A 20975-nucleotide genomic window follows, 5' to 3' on the forward strand; every position below is an offset into this window, starting at 1 on the left:
AGAACCGCCTGTGACTCAGTCCTGGATGAATGCTGGAGATAATTTCCTCCTCTCAACACGGGAAGACATTTGACCATATGCCCCCTCGTGGGATCTCGACTTCCTGCTTAACTATTACTGGCTGCAAAGAACTGAAAGCTTTAAGGGTGGGTCTCTTCAGAGACCATATGATTAGCCAGAAATAAAAAGGAAACTGCACTTAAGAGTTTCAGCTGAATGATTCTCAGCATTCCTTAGGAAAAAAAAATCACAGCCTTTAACTCCTACGCCACCCCTCACTTTCGGTTCATTTGGATGACTGAAGTCTTCTGTTTTGTTTCGGACCGTTAATCCACGGTAAAGAGAGTGTTTCACACTGCACAGGCAGGGGTGAGGAATTTCAAACATGTCAGCTGTTTGCATTGGGAAATTTTCCAGCTGACATCCACCGGGATAGCGTTAAAGAGACTGACCCGTCAGGCCGGGGCAACTGCACACTGTCACACACACCAGGCGAAGGCCAGATGCTTGGGCGAGAACTACCCTCTGCGTCTTCCAAGCAGAGGCAAGAATTCATCGGGCCCTTGTGTCCATCTGCAGCTCAGTTCTTCGACAGACACTCGTCACTGGGATCTTGAATCTGCACGATAGCGCAGCGGTTCGCGTAATGCTTTACAGTGCCTGCGGTAAGATCGGGACTCGATTCTGAAGGAGTTACCGCGCAGGTTTCTCCCACATTCCAAAGACATACAGTTAGGGTCAGTGAGTTGCGAGCATACTATGTTGGCACTGGAAGCGCGACGACAGACAGCGGTGGGAATTGTAAAGCATTATGTTAACTGCCATGCCACCGACTCTGCAGAGGCTTAAATTAGTTAATGAAGCAGATGAATTACCACATCTTCCATGGCTTGGAGTTCAAACTCATGGCTTGGATTAGCAGTTATACAGCTCCTCCTCACCTAAATCCCTCCGATACTCCCTACCTGTTGCTTCCTCCTGGTTAACCAGATATTTATTTCTCACATCTACATGGCAAGATACAGCAAAAAGTGTCGTTTGCATCAACAACCGGAGTCAGAGGATGCGCTGTGGGAGCCCGCAAGTGTCGCCATGCTTCCGGAACCAACATTAGCACGCTCACAACTCACTAACCCAAACCTGTACATCGTTGGAATGTGGGAAGAAAGTGGAAGAAAACTACACAATCGCGGAGAGAACGTACAAACTTCTTACTGACGGCAGCGGGAATTGAACCTGGATCGCTGGCGCTGTAAGGCGTTACACTAGCCAATATGCTACCGTGCAGCCTGCAGTACAGTAATTCCACTAGTACAAGAATGTAGTAGAGAAATGCACAGAAGGTCTACCGGCAGCTGGAAGGGGAAGGAAAGGGTTAATGCTGTACCCAGCTGCTTTGGTTAGTGGGAACTGCAGCAACGATTGGTGTTTTTGCAGCTGCTGCCGACCCACTGTGGATTCCCAGCAGTTGCTTTTCCAGTTTTAATAAAAAAAAATCACCAATTCATTGCAAGTGTAAAGCAGCGGGCAGCTGTAACCGCACCCCACCTTTAGAGCAGGTGACGAAAAGTGCACTTCGAATCAGCAAGGTATCATTTAACGTAGAAGTGACATGCTAGAATGACTTGGCAGGTTAGGCAACAACTATGGAGAGGAATGGACAGTCAATATTTCAGGTTGAAACGACTTCATCAGGCAGAAGCCAGAAAAAAAAAGAATTCCTGCCAGGATTGAATTCTGACATCCCCAGCTGTAACAACGTCGCACCAACCACTACGCTACAGGAGAATTCTGGATTCCAGGCCTCTCAGTGGAGAGCAGCATACACAACATGCTGGAGGAACTCAGTAAATCAGGTACCATCCATGGAGGAAAATGAACACCAGCACAAGAGATTCTGCAGACGCTGGAAAACTTGAGCAACACCCACACAAAATGCCACAGTAACAGCAGATCAGGTAGCATTTATGGAGAGGCATAAACAGTTGACATTTTGGGCCTAGACTCTTCATCAGAACTTGGGGGGGGGGGAGGTGCAGAAACAAGAATAAGAAAGTGGGGGAAGGAGAGGAGTACAAGCTGGCAGTGATAGGTGAGACCAGGTGAGGGAGAAGACAGGTGGGTGGGGCAACGGGGATGAAGTGAGAAGCTGGGAGGTGATATGTGCAAAGGTAAAGGGCTGAAGAAAAAGAAGGGGAACTAGAGGGAGGTGAGGGGCAGGTGAGAAGAGAAGGGGTAAGAGGGGGGCAAGAATGGGGAATGGACAAACAGAAAAGGGGTGTAAATCAATGTTGAGAGATTATACACACAAAATTCTGGAGAGGCTCAGCAGGTCAGGCAGCATCTATGGCAGAGAATAAACAGTCAACGTTTCGGTCAGAGACCCCTCATCTAGAACTTCTGAGCTCCAACAGCATTTCGTGTGTGTTGTTCCAGATTTCCAGCGTCTGTAGAATCTTGTGTCTCCAGTCTCCAAGAGATATACAAACAAATTTCAAGGTGGTATATGGTGACATCTAAATACCTTAATAATAAATTCACTTTGACAGATACCACACAGTATCAGGCACTTTAACCCACTGGCTCCATGATGACCATCAAGAACCACCCAGCTACTCCAATCCCAATTACTAGCAGATGGGTGGATGATTTAATACTCTGTCAAACTTCTATAGATGTGTAGTGCAGAGTATATTGACTGGTTGCATCATGGCCTGGCATGGAAACACCAATGCCCTTCAACAGAAAATTCTACAAAAGCAGAGATTATGGTCCAGTCAATCCCGGGTAAGGCCCTCCCTACCACTGAGCATACCTACAGAGTGCTGTTGCAGGAAAGCAGCATCCACTACCAAGGAATGAAGGGGCATCTCGTTGAAATCTATTGAATATTGAAAGGCCTAGATAGAATGGATGTGGAGAGGATGGTTCCAATAGTGGGGGGAAGAGAGGCCTAAGAGAGGAAGAGAGGGCACAGCCTCCATTTATAACAGAGATGAGGAGGAATTTCTTCAGCCAGAGAGTGCTGAATCTGTGGAATACATTGCCACAGGTGGATGTGGTGGCCAAGTCATTGGTCATATTTAAAAAGGAGGTTGATAAGTTCTTGATTAGTTGCGGCGTCAAAAGTTACAGGTAGAAGGCAGGAGAATGGAGGTGAGAGGGAAAATAAATCAGCCATGATGGAATGTGGAGAAGACTCAATGGGCTGAATGGCCTAATTCTGCTCCCAAGTCTTATGGAATGATGTCAAAAGCTGGAGGTGAAAAGTGGAAGTGACAAAGGGCTGATGGTGATAGAATCTGACATGAGGATGGAGGGCCTCATGATAAATGCTGGTGCTGGAAGCATGCTGACTCTTGAGGGTGGTCCCCAGCACATCCTCAGACTGAGTCGGATGCTGCGTAAACAACGCAGTTCACTGTATGTTTCCAAGTATATGTGACAAATAACGCTAATCTCATCTTAAATAACCTCCAAGAGGACCACAATCTTGTCGTTGGGAAGGCTCGCGTGTCTCAAATGAGACCTGGAAAGCTATGCTGGTTGGAGTCGATGCTTTGTTTTGGCTCGTGGTAGGGTCACCCATGCCAAATATGTCAAAGGGTAGAGGCCAGACTGAGAGTGGTTCACCGGTCCTCCAGGTTTGAGGTTTCAGTTCAGGGCCTACAACCCTAACTGGTCAAACAATATTGTTACAGAAAAAATGAAGAATCCTACATCTGAGTGCGATGGTGTTTCTGTGTGTCTAGCCAGGATTTGCATGACTGACATTACTGAAAACTGAGCTACTGACATGATGATTGAAGCCCTGAACACCCCCAGAGATGGAGGACCTTCATTGCTGCCCTAATCGCCAGTGGCCTAACGGGCAGTAAGTAAATATCTTAAATAAAGGGACGGAGGTCGGTAGGGGAACAGTACGTCTTTGGGTTGTGGGAGGAAACTGGAGTGTCACACAGTTGCAGTGAGAATGTGCAAACTCTACACCCACAGCAGCGGAGGTCGGAATCGAACTATGAGGCAGTGCTCCTATCAACTGCAGCACTGTGCAGTCTGGTGATCATCAGCACATTCTCAAGGACAGTGAGGGAGGGGAGCTAATGCCAGCTTCACCAGCATCTGTGGTGGCACGGCAGCGTGGTGCTTAGCACGACGGTTTACAGTACAGGCGACAGGGGTTCAATTCCAGCCACTGCCTGTAGAGAGCTGGTATGTTCTTCCCATGTCTGTGTGGGTTTCCTCCAGGTGCTAGGACTAAATCAGGGATTGCTGGATGGTGCGGCCTGAAGGGTCAGAAGAGCCTATTCCAGGCTGCATCTCAATAAGTAAATAAAGTCCAGATCCCAAGAATGAATGAAAAGAAATAAAGAAATCTGAACAAGCAACATTATTGACACCCTTTCCTGTTTCCATCAGCCCTTAACCTTTTCACATATTGAATGCAGGGATGTTTATTTATTCATCAGACCTTGTCTGTCTGCAGAATCGATTACCGGGTTGAAAAATGTTTAATACTTTATGGTGTACAGGCCTCAGGAGGCAACTAAATCAGTGAGAGAGGGTGATGGCCAAGGAACATGCTCACTAATTATACTGGGAGGGAAGAAAGTAAAAAAAAATGTCTTCAGAAAACAATCTGGGACAGACAGAAATGGCTCCAAGGATAATATTATGGAAGGAACAAGCAAGAGGAGGTGGAGGTTTTAAAAATATTCTGACATTTCTGGCTGATTACAGAGTACAGCAAGCATATTACAGGACACTATCATTGCTACTTGGAGCGTAGGAGACTGAGGGGTGATCTTATAAGACCATAAGATGTAGGAGCAGAATTAGGCCATCTGGCCCATTGAGTCTGCTCTGCCATTTCATTACAGCTGATCCATTTTACCTTTCAGTCCCAATCTCCTGTCTTCTCCCTGTATCCCTTCATGCCCCGACTACTCAAGAATCTATCAACCTCTACCTTAAATATACCCAATGACTTGGGTTCCACAGCCACCTGTTGCAACAAATTATAGACTCACCACTCCTTGGCTAAAGAAATTCCTCCTTATTTACATTCTAAAAGGACAACCCTCTATTCTGAGACTGTGTCCTCTGGCTTAGACTTTTCCACCATAGGAAACATCCTCTGTATACCCACTCTATTGAGGTCTTTCAACATTCAACAGGTTTCAAAGGTCTCACCCCTCATTCTTCTGAATTCCAGTGAATATAGGTCCAGAGCCATCAAACCTTCCTCAAATGATACGCCTTTTAAGCTCAAAAATCACTTATGTGAAACTCCTTTGAACACTCTCCAATGCCAGCAGATCCTTTCTTAGATAAGGGGCCCAAAACTGCTCATGATACTCCACGTGAGGCCTCACCAGTGCTTTATAAAACCTCAATATTCCATCCCTGCTTTTATATTCTAGCCCTCTCAAAACGAATGCTAGCATCACATTTGCTTTCCTTACCAACTCACCCTGAAAATCAACCTGAGAATCCTGCACGAGGACTCCCAAATCCCTTTGAAGCTCAGGTTTTTGAATTGTCGCCATTTATAAAATAGACTTTACTTTTATTTCTTCTACCACGGTGCATGACCATATATCTTATAGAGGTGTACAAAGTGTTGAGAAGCATAGATAGGGTGAATGCATACACATCTTTTCTCTAGGGCTAGGGAATCAAGAACGAGAGGCCACAAGTTGAAGGTGATACAGGACAAATTTAAAGACTGGAGGGGCAGGTCTTTTCACATGGAGGGTTCAAGGTTCACGATTCAAGATTATTTATCATGTGTACAGTATTGTGCAAAAGGCTCAGCCACCCATGTATATTGCTAGGGTGCCTAAGACTTTTGCACAGTACTATATTTGTCAATGTGGAGTGGACAGCAAGTTTGCAAATCTGGTGGGAGGAATAGATTTTGGGAATGATGATAGCAGGGGTGTGGGACAGGTGGCAGAAAAGGAGATTGGGGGTGGAGAGGGTGCAGACACACCCAGACGAGATTCTATATAATTGGTTTATGGATCATTATAGAATGTCTCTCAGGTGCTTCCTGCTCCTTCCCCTCTCCTTTCCCCCTTTCCCAACCATGATTCCTTTCTCCCTGCCCCCTTCCCAGTCTACGGTATTGTACAAAAGTCTTAGGCACCTTAGCTATATATATGTGCATAAGACTTTTGCACAGTACTGTAGTCAGTATGCTGAAGGAGCTGCCAGAGGTAGTGGTTGAAGTAGATACATAGACGGCATTTGTCAAGCCCTATTCTACTTAATTTTTTTTTTCAACCCTCTTTTTTGGATCAAGCCTACCTAGTCTGGAAAACTAAAGGTATAATATGTTTTTCTGATTTATTTTTAGATAATTGTTTCATGTCTTTTGAACAATTAGCTAATAAATATAATTTACCTAGATCCCATTTCTTTCGATGCTTACAGATTAGAAACTTTTTAAATACTGTTCTTACTACCTTTCCAATTTCATACTCATCCGATATAATGGAAAGAATTTTAGATTTAAATCCTTTTCAGAAAGGTTCAATAGCAATTATTTATAATATGATTACGAAAATAAATCCAGATGTATCGAATTCAATCAAGAATGACTGGGAAAGGGAACTTAAGCTTACTTTACCTATTGAGAAATGGCAAAAAATTCTTCAATTAGTTAATTCTTCTATATGTGCTAAACACGCGTTGATACAATTTACAGCTCATATGTCCAAGGATAAATTAGCTCGCTATTACTCTTATATAAATCCTGTATGTGACAGATGTCATTCTGAGATAGCCTCATTAACTCATATGTTTTGGTTATGCCCTTTCCTGAAGAAATACTGGGATGATATCTTTCATATTATTTCAACTGTTTTGAATATTGATTAACAACCCCATCCTATTACTGCTATCTTTGGTTTACCAACGATAGAACAACATCATCTGACTCCCTCAGCTTGTCGGATGATTGCTTTTGTTACACTAATGGCTAGAAGATCCATACTATTGAATTGGAAAGAGATTAATCCTCCTACTATAGTTCAATGCTTTTTGCAAACTATGTCCTGTTTAAATTTAGAAAAAATTAGATGCGTCATTTACGACCCTTCTGTTAAATTTGAAGAGATTTGGAGACCATTTATTCAATCCTTTCATATAATGTAATTTGACCCTTTCCAATTCTACTTCGTTATTCTATATACGGGGAGAGGAGCGGAGTTAACGACACTAATGGTCTTATCTGAGGTATCATAATAGCCCATTCTTTTTCTTTTTGTTAGTTTAGTTTTTCTTTAGTTGGTTTAGATTTTTTTTCCTTTTTGGGGGAAATTTTTTTTTCTTTTTTTTCCTCTTTTTTTTCATGATATTTTTTCCATTTTCATCTTATATTTCCCTATATTAGAGCTGTACTTTTTGAGATTTTGGGAGGCTCATGAATTATGTATCAATTGAGGTTATATTTGTTTAAACTATCTTTTCAATAATGTAATCCCAATTTCTCTGCATCTATTTTTCTGTAATGTATATGGTGCTGAAACTAATAAAAAGATTAAAAAAGAAAAAGGAAGGCATTTGGACAGGTACATGGATTGGAAAGGTTTAGAATACTGACAAGTGATACGACCTTGGGTGGGCATCTTGGTCAGCATGGACAAGTTGGGCCAAAGGGCCTGTTCCCAAACTGTATGATTCTGCGAGTCCAACAAGATGTAAACTTGGCGTCACTGCGTGGAGCTTAGAGCACAGGGAAAAACCAATGGCCCAGCAAACCCACACTATCTTGCCCTATCAACACAACCCTCTCTTCCGCTCATCCCTCCACATCCTTGAACTTGCTTTGCTCCCTTCCCTGTATATAGTGAATGCCACCCACGCTCCACCCACTTTCATATCCTCATATCCCTTCCAGGAAGTCACAAGGCACTTCATAGCTAAAGTGGGGCCACTTATAAAGGCAGAGAACACACTGCTGATCTGTGCACCAAAGGGTGATGGTAACCAGACAGCACATGTTCCCACCCCTGCCGCCCCTGAATGGAAGAAGTGATCACCATCCACCTGAAAAAGCACATTGAAAAGATGGCACTGCTGACAGCAGAGCACTCCCTCAAATCTAGAGAAGGAGCTGACAATGTCGTGTCATGGAGTTGTAGAGGAACCTTCCAAGACGACCACCATGTTATAGGGTTTGGAGGCTTATGTGTCTCAATGACCTGGAGAGTAAATAACAGGGTTGTCGTGGTGCGAGATTTTAATTTACCAAATACCGATTGGCATGTCCCTACAGAGAGGGGTTTAGGTGTGTTCAAGAAGGTTTTTTGACACAATGTGTAGATAAGCCGACTAGAGGAGAGGCTGTACTTGATCTGATATTGGGAAATTAACCTGGTCAGGTGTCAGATCTCTCAGTGGGACAGCATTTTAGAGGTAGTGATCACAATTCTATCTCCTTTACCATAGTATTGGAGAGGGATAGAAGCAGACAAGTTAAGAAAGTGTTTAATTGCAGTAAGGGGAAATATGAGGCTATCAGGCAGGAACCTTGGCAGCATAAATTGGGAACAGCTGTTCTCAGGGAAATGTAAGGAAGAAATGTGGCAAATGTTCAGGGGATATTTGTGTGGAGTTCTGCATAGGTACGTTCCAATGGGACAGGGAATGGATGCCAGGGTACAGGAATCGTGGAGTACAAAAGCTGTTGTAAATCTAGTCAAGAAGAAGAGATTATGAAAGGTTCAAAAAGTTAGGTAATGATAGAGATCTAGAAAATTATAAGGCTAGCAGGAAGAAGCTTAAGAGAGAAATTAGGAGAGCCAGAAGGGGCCATGAGAAGGCCATGGCGGACAGGATTAAGAAAAACCCCAAAGCATTCTACAAGTATGTTAAGAGCAAGAGGGTAAGACATGAGAGAATAGGACCAATCAAGTGTGACAGTGGAAAAGTGTGTATGGAACTGGAGGAGATAGCAGAGGTACTTAATGAGTACTTTGCTTCAGTATTCACTACAGAAAAGGATCTTGGCGATTGTAGACATAACTTACAGCAGACTGAAAAGCTTGAGTATGCAGATATTAAGAAAGAGGATGTGCAGGAGCTTTTGGAAAGCATCACCGGGACTGGACGAGATGTACCCCAGGCTACTGTGAGAGGCAAGGGAGGAGATTGCTGAGCCTCTGGTGATGATCTTTGCATCATCAATGGGGACGGGAGAGGTTCCGGAGGATTGAAGGGTTGCGGACGTTGTTCTATTATTCAAGAAAGGGAGTAGAGATAGCCCAGGAAATTATAGACCAGAGAGTCTTACTTCAGTGGTTGGCAAGTTGATGGAGAAGATCCTGACAGACAGGATTTATGAACACTTGGAGAGGCATAATATGATCAGGAATAGTCAGCATGGCTTTGTGAAAGGCAGATCGTGCCTGATTGAATTTTTTGAGGATGTGACTAAACACATTGATGATGATAGAGCAGTAGATGTAGTGTATATGGATTTCAGCAAGGCATTTGATAAGGTACCCCATGCAAGGCTTATTGAGAAAGTAAGGAGGCATGGGATCCAAGGGCACATTGCTTTGTGGATCCAAACTGGCTTGCCCATGAAAGGCAAAGAGTGGTTGTAGATGGGTCATATTCTGCATGGAGGTCGGTCACCAGTGGTGTGCCTCAGGGATCTGTTCTGGGACCCCTTCTCTTCGTGATTTTTATAAATGACCTGGATAAGGAAGTGGAGGAATGGGTTAGTAAATCTGCTGATGACACAAAGGTTGGAGATGCTGTGGATAGTGTGGAGGGCTATCAGAGGTTACAGCGAGACGACGACAGGATGCAAAACTGGGCTGAGAAGTGGCAGATGGAGTTCAACCCAGATAAGTGTGAGGTGGTTCATTTTGGTAGGTCAAATATGATGGCAGGATATAGTATTAATCATAAGACTCTTGGCAGTGTGGAGGATCAGAGGGATCTTGGGGTCCGAGTCCATAGGACACTCAAGCTGCTGCGCAGGTTGACTCTGTGGTTAAGGAAGCATACGGTGCATTGGCCTTCATCAATCGTGGGATTGAGTTTAGCAGCTGGGAGGTAATGTTGCAGTTATATAGGACCCTGGTCAGACCCCACTTGGAGTACTGTGCTCAGTTCTGGTCGCCTCACTACAGGAAAGACGTGGAAACCATAGAAAGGATGCAGAGGAGATCTACAAGGATGTTGCCTGGATTGAGGAGCATGCCTTATGAGAAAGGTTGAGTGAACTCAGCCTTTTCTCCTTGGAGTGATGGAGGATGAGAGGTGACCTGACAGAGGTATACAAGATAATGAGAGGCATTGATCGTGTGGATAGTCAAGAGGCTTTTTCCCAGGGCTGAAATGGCTAGCACAAGAGGGCACAGTTTTAAGGTCCTTGGAAGTAGGTACAGAGGAGATATCAGGGTTAAGTTGTTGTTGTTGTTTTTTTTTTACACAGAGAGTGGTGAGTGCGTGGAATGGGCTGCCAGTGACTGTGGTGGAGGCGGATACAATAAGGTCTTTTAAGAGACTCCTGGACAAATATATAGAGCTCAGAAAAATAGAAGGCTATGGGTAATCCTAGGTAATTTCTCAGGTAAGACGTGTTCGACACAGCTTTGTGGGCCGAAGGGCCTGTATTGTGCTGTAGGTTTTCTATGTTTCTGAAATAAAATAAAATGGATGTTACAGATATAAATTCACTGTTATCAATAAATGTTATCCTCCAAGGGGACCTACACATTGTTGTGGTTTGGTGGTTTGTGTGCCTCAATGATCCAGAGAGCTACGCTGTCTGGAGTCAGGGCTTTATGCTTTGTCTCTTGGTAGAGTCATCCATGCCAAACAGGTCAAAGGGTAGAGGCCAGACTGAGAGTGGTCCACTGGTCCTCCAGGTTCAGGGGTTCAGCTCAGGGCTAACAACCCTGACTGGTAAAACAAAACTGTTACGGAAATAGCAATGAAAAATCCTTCTACATCAGAGTCCAATGATATTCCTGAGTCTCTATCTGGGACTTGCATGGCAGACTGTAGTGAAAACCGCAAGGACGCTACTGACACGATGATGGAAGCCCTGAACATTGCCAGAGGTGGAGGACCTTCACTGCTGCCCTAAATATAAGCAGAGCAACAGGCAATAAGTACGTACAAAACGGAATGTACAATTGCTTGTGCTTATGAAAAGCTTTTACCTGCCTGCCACCCAAGTAGATCATTCCATACACAAATACAAAAGGGAAAGCAGAACGGAGGATATACAGTTACAGATACAGAGATCTACAATAAGGTAAAAGAATGATCAGGAGATCAAGAGTTCACTTTTGTGTATGAGAGATGATAACTGTGAGACAGAAGTTCTTTTTGAACCTGGTGGAAGGAGTTCTCAAGCTTTTAACCCACAGACCTACAGTGCTGAACACAGCAGGCATGCTCTGATGGCCCCAGAATGTGTGGGGACACCTGTGGACAGCCCCCAGCACATCCTTGGGCTACATTGGTTGCTAATGCAAATGACATTTTGCTGTGTGTTTCGATGAACATGTGATAAATAAGTGAATCTAAATCTGACACATCGCTGGGACACGGGGAGGAAATTGGAGGCCAGGGGTGGATGAACTAAAGAGGTGACAGGGAGAATGTGCGAACTCTGAACAGACAGTATTCTTTGGCTGGGGTTGAACCTGGGTCTCTGGTGGTGTGAGGCAGCAGCCTTATCACACAAATGTTCCACCGCTGTGATGCGTCCAGTGATTTTGCAGCCCCGCACAATAGCGCAGAACAGGTCCCAGCTGCAGAATTAAATCGAAGCAGACCTGCACTACTTGACCGTGTAGTTTCCTGCTGTAATCGTTAAATCAAGATCCTGTCCTTAATTTCCCAAAACATGTGTTCCACATCATGTATGATGTAATCAACCTTCACTGTTTTAAAAGCATACATGGCAACCAACAGATGTCAGTAAACACTGAATCCATAGCAACGGGAGCAATGTTTCTGCCGGATTTTTAAGGCCATGTCATTTTTAAACAGATTTGTCACAGGACATTATTCAGTGCCATTCCGCTAGTACCTCTAACACAAGCCAACAGGTCTGGAGCAATGCAGCAAAGCAAAAGGTGACATTTCATCATTATGTTGATGGTTGAAGGTGTGTGTTTGAAACGGGGGGGGGGGAAGAGAGAGAAAGAGAGGGAGAGAGGGAGAGAGGGGAGGGGGATAGAAAGAGGTGCTGTAAACTGTGTGCTGCTGCTACTTTGCCATATTGCCCTGTACCTTTGGATTGCTCTGCCAGCTGGCAGAGACTGGAAGGGCTGAATGGCATCCTTCTACTCAGATGCTACATGTAAGTATGGAGTCTGGTGAGAGGCTGGTTCCTTAGGCTGCAATGTACAGCATGGTGGGGGTGTGGGGTGTGGACACTTTCACTCAGAACAATTGGCCAGCAGTTTCCAACTGAGATGCAGAGGAACTCCCTCCCTCTCCAGGCTTTGGAATTCCCTCTGGACGTTCAGTCAGAGATCCTGAGCCTCTTTGACCCAGATCCCTCTGTTCTACCATACACCTCAGTGCCCTAACACTCAGTGGGTCAGGCAGCATCTGTGGAGGAAAATGGCCTGTTGATGGTCTGGACTTATACCCCTCTTCTGGACTGTGGATCATAGAACGTAGAGCAGTTCTGCGTTCGGTTCTGCTTGCCTTATTATAGAAAGGATGTGGAAGCTTTAGAGAGGGTGCAGGGGAGAATTACCAGGATGCTGCCTGGATTAGAGCGCATGTCTTATGAAGATAGGTTGAACGAGCTAGGGTTTTTCTCTTCAGATCAAAAGAAAATAAGAGATAACTTGATAGAAATGTACAAGATTATATGAGATATAGGAAGAGTGGATAACCAGTGCCTTTATGCCAAAGCTCAAATGGCTAATATGAGTGTGCATAATTTTAAGGTAATGGAGTAATTTCATAAGGTTATTATAAATAGGATAATTGAAAAGGTTATAATTTTAAGATTAAGGATGAATGTATAAGGAGGATATTACCAGTACTTCACTTAGGAGGTATATTTATTTATTCTTTATACAGGGTGATGGGTGGAAACAACACCTGCCAGGGGTTGTGGTAGAGGCAGATACATTAGGGACATTTAAGAGACTTTTAGGTAGGCACATGGATGATAGGAAATGGTGGGCTATGTAGGAGGGAAGGGTTAGATTGATTTTAGAGTAGGTTCAAAGGTCAGCAGAATGTTGTGGGCCAAAGCACCTGTACTGTTCTATGTTTGATGTCCAGCAGTATGTTCTACATGTGCATGTCGTGTCTCTTATGCTCTGTGCCAGTGATGCTGCTGCGATTAAGTTTTCCATTGCACCTGTGCAGATGAACGCAATTCAAATTTGGTTTCAAACTCAGTGGGCCTGGCAGCGTCTGTGCAGACAGAGGAATTGTCGATATTTTAGTTTGGGACCGGACGCCGGGTCTCGATCTAAAACATCAAAAATCCCTCTTCGGCCACAGACGCTGACTGACGTGCGGAGTCCCTCCAGTAGTTGGTCATTTGCCGTGTGCTGAGCTCCCACCAGTACTTCACTCGGGAGGTATTACAGAGCAGCCACAGAGGCCCAAAGTAACAGCTGAAAAAATCAGGTTGAACGCTGCCTCAGTGCTCTCCAGAGTGCTGTGGAGTTCGTTAATTCCTGCTGCACCCAAACCACTCGCCAAGTTTATCTGTAGCTCCGCCCCATCAAAGAATTTGGTCCCCAAAGTGCACACATCCTCATCCTCGGAGGACTGCGCTGCCTTCCTGTTTGCAGATCGCATGTCAAATGCTCACAGCCCTGATTCGCTTTCTCCAGGAACCAGACACAGTAATGGATCCAAGATGTTCCCCTTGGCAGGGACGCTGAGTCCCCGTCCCCACCCCCGCCACCAAAAGGATTGATGCTGCAAACGTTGTCAAAGTTGTGGACTGAGCCAGACCGGGCTCCACTGCACAATCTAGTAGGGTTTGGGGCTTGTCCCCAAGGAAGGTATTAAATATTACAGGGTCAATAATGCTTTGGAAGTTACCAGAGTAACACACTTCCTTCCTGATACTAAGTTCGAACACAGGACATAGACCAGTATAACACAGTACAGAACCTCCGGCCCACGATGTTCTGCTGACCTTTTAACCTACTCTAAGATCGATCTAACTTGTCCCTTCCCCCACAGACCTCCATTTTTCTTTCATCCATGTGCCTATCTAATAGTTTCTTATATATCTCCACCACCACCCCGGCAGGGCGTTCTACACATCCATCACTTTCCATGTGAAAAAGCTATCTCTGAAATCCTCCCTATACTTTCCTCCAATCACCTTAAAATTACGCCCCCCCTCATATTAGCCAGTTCTGCCCTCAGAAAAAGTTTCTGGCTGTCCACTCTATAACTTTTATCATCTTGTATGCCCCTATTGAGTCACCTCTCATCTACCTTCACTCCAAAGAGAAAAGTCCTAGCTCACTTAACCTTTCTGTACAAGACCACTGATGTCAGTAGAATGCGATGCCAGGAAGTCCACACACTGCTCCTGCATCTAACACCAGCTGCTTATAGTGTATTGGTTAAACTCATACCCCAACAACAAAGCTTGTTGTCATGTTTCAGTGTCCCCACTTAAAAGCCAATACACTCAGTGACCACTTTCCTAGCTACCTCCTGTACCTAATACAGTGACCACTGAGTGTACATTCATGGTCTTCTGCTGCTGTAGCCCACCCACTTCAAGGTTCAATGTGTTGCGTGGTGAGACGCTCTTCTGCACACCACTGTTGTGTGGTTATTTGAGTTACTGTTGCCTTCTTCTTATCTTGAACCAGTCTGGCCATTCTCCTTTGACCTCTCTCATTAACAAGACATTTTCGCCCACAGAACTGTCACTCACTGAATGTTTTTTTGTTCCTCGCACCATTCTCTGTAAAATCTAAAGACATTTTTGTGCATGAAAACCTCAGAAGAGCAGCAGTTTCTGAGATACTCAAACCACCCCATCTGTCACTGAACAGAAAGCTCTAAACACAGCCTCACTTTTGTTGCTGGTTAATTGCTGTGGCTAGACTGGGACTGTTTTCACTGTACTTGGTACATGTAACAATAATAAACCAATTTCAAAAACAATTCCAATAAAAGAATTAACACCAGAAAGTCTTCAAACTTTCCAAAGTCCAAAAGCAACACGCGCAAAATGCTGGAGGAACTCTGCTAGTTAGGCAGCATCCATGGAAATGAATAAACAGTTGATGTTTCGGGCCGAGATCCTTCTGCAGGACTGGAAAGAAAGGGGGACAGATGCTAGAATAAAAAGGTGGAGGGAGGGGAAGGAGGATAGCTAGAAGGTGACAGGGGAAGCCAGGCGGGTGGGAAAGGTAAAAGGCTGGAGAGGAAGGAATCTGAAAGGAGAGGAGAGTGGACGATAGGAGGAAGGAACTCAGGCAAGTGAGAAGAGGTAAGAGGCCAGCGGGGAACAGAAGAAGCAGGGGGGAGGAGGGGGAGGTTCCAGAAGGAGAAATCAATATTCATGCCATCAGGGTTGAAGGCTACCCAGATGGAATAGAAGATGTTGCTCTTTCACCGAGGGTGACCTCATCTTGGCACAAGGGAAGGTCATGGACCGACATGTCAGAACGGGAGTAGGAATCGGAATTAAAATGTTCGGCCACCGGGAAGTTCCACTTTTGGCAGATGCGGCGGAGGTGCTCGACAAAGTGGTCCCCCAATTTACGAAGGGTCTCACCAATGTGGAGGAGGCTGCGTTGGGAGCACCAGCACAAAAGACGTCCCCTGCAGATTTGCAGGTGAAGTGTTACCTCAAGTGGAAAGACTGCCTGGGACCCTGTCATTTGACTGTACGTATATACAACCAAATGTTCTACAGTGTATCTGCAATACGTGTACCATACAGAACACATAAACCAAAATATGATTATAAATAAGTAAATACAACGCTCCTGGTAAAGGTCACAAACGGGTGGAGGGAGGGAGGGAATCCATAGTAATCCTCTCAGCAGTTTTTACTATCCTCTGTCGGATTTTGTGGATGAATGCCCACTAATTTAGACAGCATCCTCCACATTGCCTTCTTGAGGTGACCACATTCTTTACTATAATGAAGTGACCAGTATTGCCCTCCACGTGCATATTTATTACTCACCTTTCACTGACTAATCAATTAGACATGAGAGTCACAGAACACAAAAACAGGCCCTTCAGCCCATCTAGTCTGTGCCAAACTATTATGTTGCCTAGTCTTCTGGATTTCCAATTCCCTTCTCTATATCTGTAGACTACTAATGACCTAACAGTGCAGCAAGCTTCCAGTAATTACCATCTCCGTGCAATAACCTGGTCCCAGTTAGTTGAGTGACTCAGTCTGAAGCAGATTAACATCAGTGTGTTCTGCCGAAAATATAGTTCAAAGACAATCAAACAGATGAGACCATAATGACTAAGCAACAAGATCCTGGCCGACTTGCCGTTCATTAACATCTGCACCACTCAAGATAATAGAGCCTCCTGTGAGGACGGATAAATCAGCCAGAGGTGAGCGGCACCACATCCTGTCCAAATCAGAAGAAGCAGATTAAAATCTGCAGGTCTATTTTTAGCACTTTGTGCGTGGGTCTTTGCCAAGCGTTTTGGGAGATGATCTGCGACAGAATGGGAAGAATCCAACCTGCCTGTCGCATTCTCTGGCTGCACTGAGTACAACAGATACAATACCAGTGAGTCAACCGCAGCTGGAGCTAGGGCAGGGTTACAGATCTAACACAGGAGTTAATTTAACCACACTAGTAAGCAAGTGACTCGGAGAAGCAATCGGAGAGCCCCAGTTCAAATCCCACACTGGCTGCTGTGCGATTTCCGTTCAGCTAATAATCAGGAATTTGGGAGTGGGCGGGGGGGGGGTCAAGTAACAACTAACAACTAGTAGCCACCACAGTGGGGTGCCTTGTCCTGGCTTAACTTTCGAAATGCATCGCTTTGCACTTGTCTGAGTTAAAATTCCACTGCTCTCCACATCATCGCTTCAGGCATTCATTCAGTGAAATCCCTGGCTTCCAGCAACGGTGAAGTCATCAAACAACAGTTACAATAAAGAACTTCCGCACACCGGCACAAAATCATTTCTGACCAATACTCTGAGCACAAAATAAAGACTGGTTCAAATGTCACACTTCAATTCCAACTTCTCGACAGAGATTTAAGACTAATTCGTCACGTGTACACCGAAATGCCATGTGAAATGTAATGTTTTGCATCAATGACCAACACAGTCCGAGGATGTGCTGGGGGTGGGGGGGAGATGGGGACAGCCCAGAGGTGCTGCCAACTTGCCCACAACTTACTAACACTAACGCACAGTATGTCTTTGGAATGTGGGAGGAAATTAGAGAATCTGGAGGATACCCATGCGATCACAGGGAGAATGTCCAAATTCCTCATAGGCAGTGGTGGGAACTGAACCCTGGTCGGTGATCGCTGCTACTGTAAAGCTTTACATTAGCTACTATGCTACCAGGCCACCCAAATGAACGAGACTATGAACTAATGAAGCAGATTGTGACTGTATAAAGCAGATGGTGTCTGTATGATGCAAGACAGAGACAATGTGGGCTAATTAGTGGTAAGCAATGCTTATACCACAAAAAGGCCAGACCATCTTACACAAGGGTGTCTAATCTCCTTCCCCTGACATTAATAGCATTGCCATCATCAATATTCCCACTATCAACATCCTACAGAGTCACTGCTGATTAAACACACAACTGCACCAATCATGTAAATATGATAAAACACAGAATGCAGGAGGAAAGATCCCGGCCCAAAACGCCAACTGTTTACTCTTTTCCATAGATGCTGCCTGACCTGCTGAGTTCCTCCAGCACTCTGTGTGTGTGTTGCTTTGGATTTACAGCATCTGCAGACTTTCTCATGCACGTAAGTACTGTGACTACAAGATCAAAGCCCAAATGACGATCGGAAGACTGGAAGTTGTAGCCCAATGGACAAAGCCCCGAGTCTGCGAGTCTGCTGGGCCTAACATCTGCAACTACGAGGCCACTGGAGGCTGGAGACCGAAGACAGCCAGTCCTGGGGTTGGCGGACTGCGTATGTGGGTGAGTGCGTGGAAGGGAAGAGAAGGGGCTGTTTTGTTGTTGTTTAGTTGTTTGTTGTGTTTTATGTCGTTCTGCCATATATGGCGAGCATGCTATGTTGGCATGGGCGCAATATTTACGGGCTGCCGCCAGCACATCCTTGAGTGCGCTGGTTGTTAACACAAACGACACTTTTCACTGCATGTTTCGATCAACACGTGATAAATAAATCTGCATCAGGATCTACTTGAGCAGTGCACCCTTTAGTGAGTGGCGTACACCCCAAAGCCTTTCCACTGTCGACAAGGCACAAGTCAGCAGCAGGATGGAACATTCTCTGTTTATCTGAGGAACCTCTTTGACATCTAAAACTTTGACGCTCTTCTATAGATGTGCAGTGCAGAGTATACTGACTAGTTGCATCACACCTGGTATGGAAACACCAATGTCCTTGACTGGAACATCCTACAAAAAGTTATGGACACGGCCCAGTCCATTACAAGTAAAACCCTCCTCATCACTGAGCACATCAGCAAGGAATGTTGTCTCAGGAAAGCAGCAGTCATCTCATCAAGAAGCCCCACCATCCAGGTCATGCTCTCTTTTCGCTGCTGCCACCAGGAAGGAGGTACAGGAGTCTCAAGACTCACACCACCAGGTTCAGGAACAGTTATTACCCCTCAACCACCAGGCTCTTGAACCAAAGGGGATAACTTCACTCAGCATTGCTTGCCCGATCACTGAAATGTTCCCACAACCTGTGGGTTCACTTTAAGGGCTCTTCATCTCATGTTCTCAATATTTATTGCTTATTTATTTATTATTCTTTCTTTCTTTTGGTGTTTGCACACTGGTTGAATGCCTAAGTTGGCGAGGCCTTCCATTGATTCTATTATAGTTATTATTCTATTATGGATTTATTGAGTATGCCCGCAAGAAAATGAATCTCGGGGTTGTATATGGTGAACATAAAGCAGCATAGTACAAAAACAGGCCCTTCAGCCCACAATGTTAGTGCAAAGTGCACAATCAAATTAGACAAATCCTTTCTGCCTGTGAATGATCTGTATCCTCCTTCCAGTCCCTGCATATTTACATGCCTAACATCCTCTTAAAATGCCACTGTCATATCAGCTTCAACCAGTACCCCAGGCAGTCCATTCCTGGCACCCAATATTCTCTGGTCAGTAACATACCTGTACATTCCCTCTCTCACCTTAAATTTATGTTCTCTAGCATATGACATTTCTGCCCTGGGGACAAGACTGACTACTGTACTACTACTACTCTACCTTTCATCATTTTATATATCTCCTCAGCCTCCAATGCAGTTTGTCCAATCTCGCCTGCCTGTGAATACTCTCTAATCCACTCAGCATCCTGGTGAACCTCTTCAGATCCTCCTCTGAAATCTTCACTTCCTGGATGAATGGGGCGCCACCAATACTCAAGAAGACTGATACCAATACAGCACAGAAAGAGAACTTTCTATTCAAAACAAAGCCACCCACTTCACTGGCAACCCATCAGTCACCGTAAGCAACCCTTCCCTTCACCATCAGCAGACAGAAACTTCACTTTACACAAAATGCCTTCACCCAGAGTGTCCTTCCAAATTAGTGACCTCTACCACCTGGGAGACCCAGATCCAGAAAAATGTAGACAACTATCAGGTAAAGTACTCTTGAAACAGCAAATAATTGATTTTTATAGAGTCACAATAAGCCTTATGCATGTTTAAATAGCACTTCAGGAGTTTGCCCCATCTGTGAATCCTTGGCTCAGAAGTGAACTCAGTGATCTCCTGCTGCTCCAGGACACTTCCCAGTCGACATTACCAGGCAGTCCCATGCTGTTCTGTTAACACTGAGTAATAGGACACACATACACATGCGATAGCTGGAATGAGTAACGAGACACACATACACATACTAGACATACAGCACTTGCACCTCTTACCTTTCTGGGTTTCACTTTATCGTGATAATCGTACTGGAAAATCCCTTTGTAACTTAGTCCCAACCACCATGGAATTCCTTGCTTGTCCTGTGGAGAAATCAGAACAATTCAGCGCCTGACGTTTCCTTACTCTTCAAAGAAACAGAAACCCAGTAAACCCGAGGACCTCTGGAACTTATGCAAATATTAAACTGCACAGATTTAAATGAAGTCAAACTGCTTCAAAGGGATGGGGGGGGGTGGAATTTAACTGAAAACTATTGGATACTGAAATATAGATCCTTCATATATTTAATATTGAAAACATCCTCTATATAAACCTACTCAAAGATCAATGTAACCTTTCTCTCCTCCACAGCTCATGATCCTTCATTTTACTTACCCAAGTGCCTCTCTAAGAGTCTTTTCAATGTTCTAGGCCCTAGATAGAGTGGATGTGGAGAGAATGTTTCCCGTATCAGGAAATCTTTCCAGTATTAGAACAGTCTAGGATCTGAGTCTGTTTAGAAATGAGATGAGGCTGAATTTCTTCAGCCAGGGAATGGTATTCCCTGCAACCCTCCTCTGTATTACCAGCAAACTCTCCAGGTCTAGCACTAGAGAAGGTCCGGATGAGGTTTATGAGAATGATCCCAGGAATGAAGGGGTTAATTCATAAGGGGTGTTTGATGGCTCTGGGTCTGTGCTCACTGAAGTTTAGATGAATGGGGGGGGGGGAGAATCTCATTGAAAATGGAAGGCCTAGAATGAGTGGATGTGGAGAGGATTTTTCCAATAGTGGGATAGTGGGGGGGGGGGGGGGGTGCTCTAGAACCAGAGGGCAGAGCCTCAGAATAGAGGGATATCCTTTTTGAACACAGATGCGGAGGAATTTCTTCAGTCAAAGGG

The 20975-nt window shown here is 44.7% G+C and overlaps 1 protein-coding gene across 11 annotated transcripts in view; it reads right to left on the reverse strand.

The window, feature by feature from the left end:
- Positions 1-20975, reverse strand: part of frmd4a (FERM domain containing 4A) — a 523313-nt gene that overhangs the window by 71729 nt on the left and 430609 nt on the right. For all 11 annotated transcript variants that reach the window (XM_063072636.1, XM_063072634.1, XM_063072635.1 and 8 more), the window contains one exon: positions 20088-20174. In XM_063072636.1, coding sequence (XP_062928706.1) covers positions 20088-20174 — 87 coding nt within the window. The remainder of the gene's footprint in view (positions 1-20087; positions 20175-20975) is intronic.

The sequence above is a fragment of the Mobula hypostoma genome, chromosome 20 (genome assembly GCF_963921235.1).
Source record: "Mobula hypostoma chromosome 20, sMobHyp1.1, whole genome shotgun sequence".
Taxonomy (NCBI): domain Eukaryota; kingdom Metazoa; phylum Chordata; class Chondrichthyes; order Myliobatiformes; family Myliobatidae; genus Mobula; species Mobula hypostoma.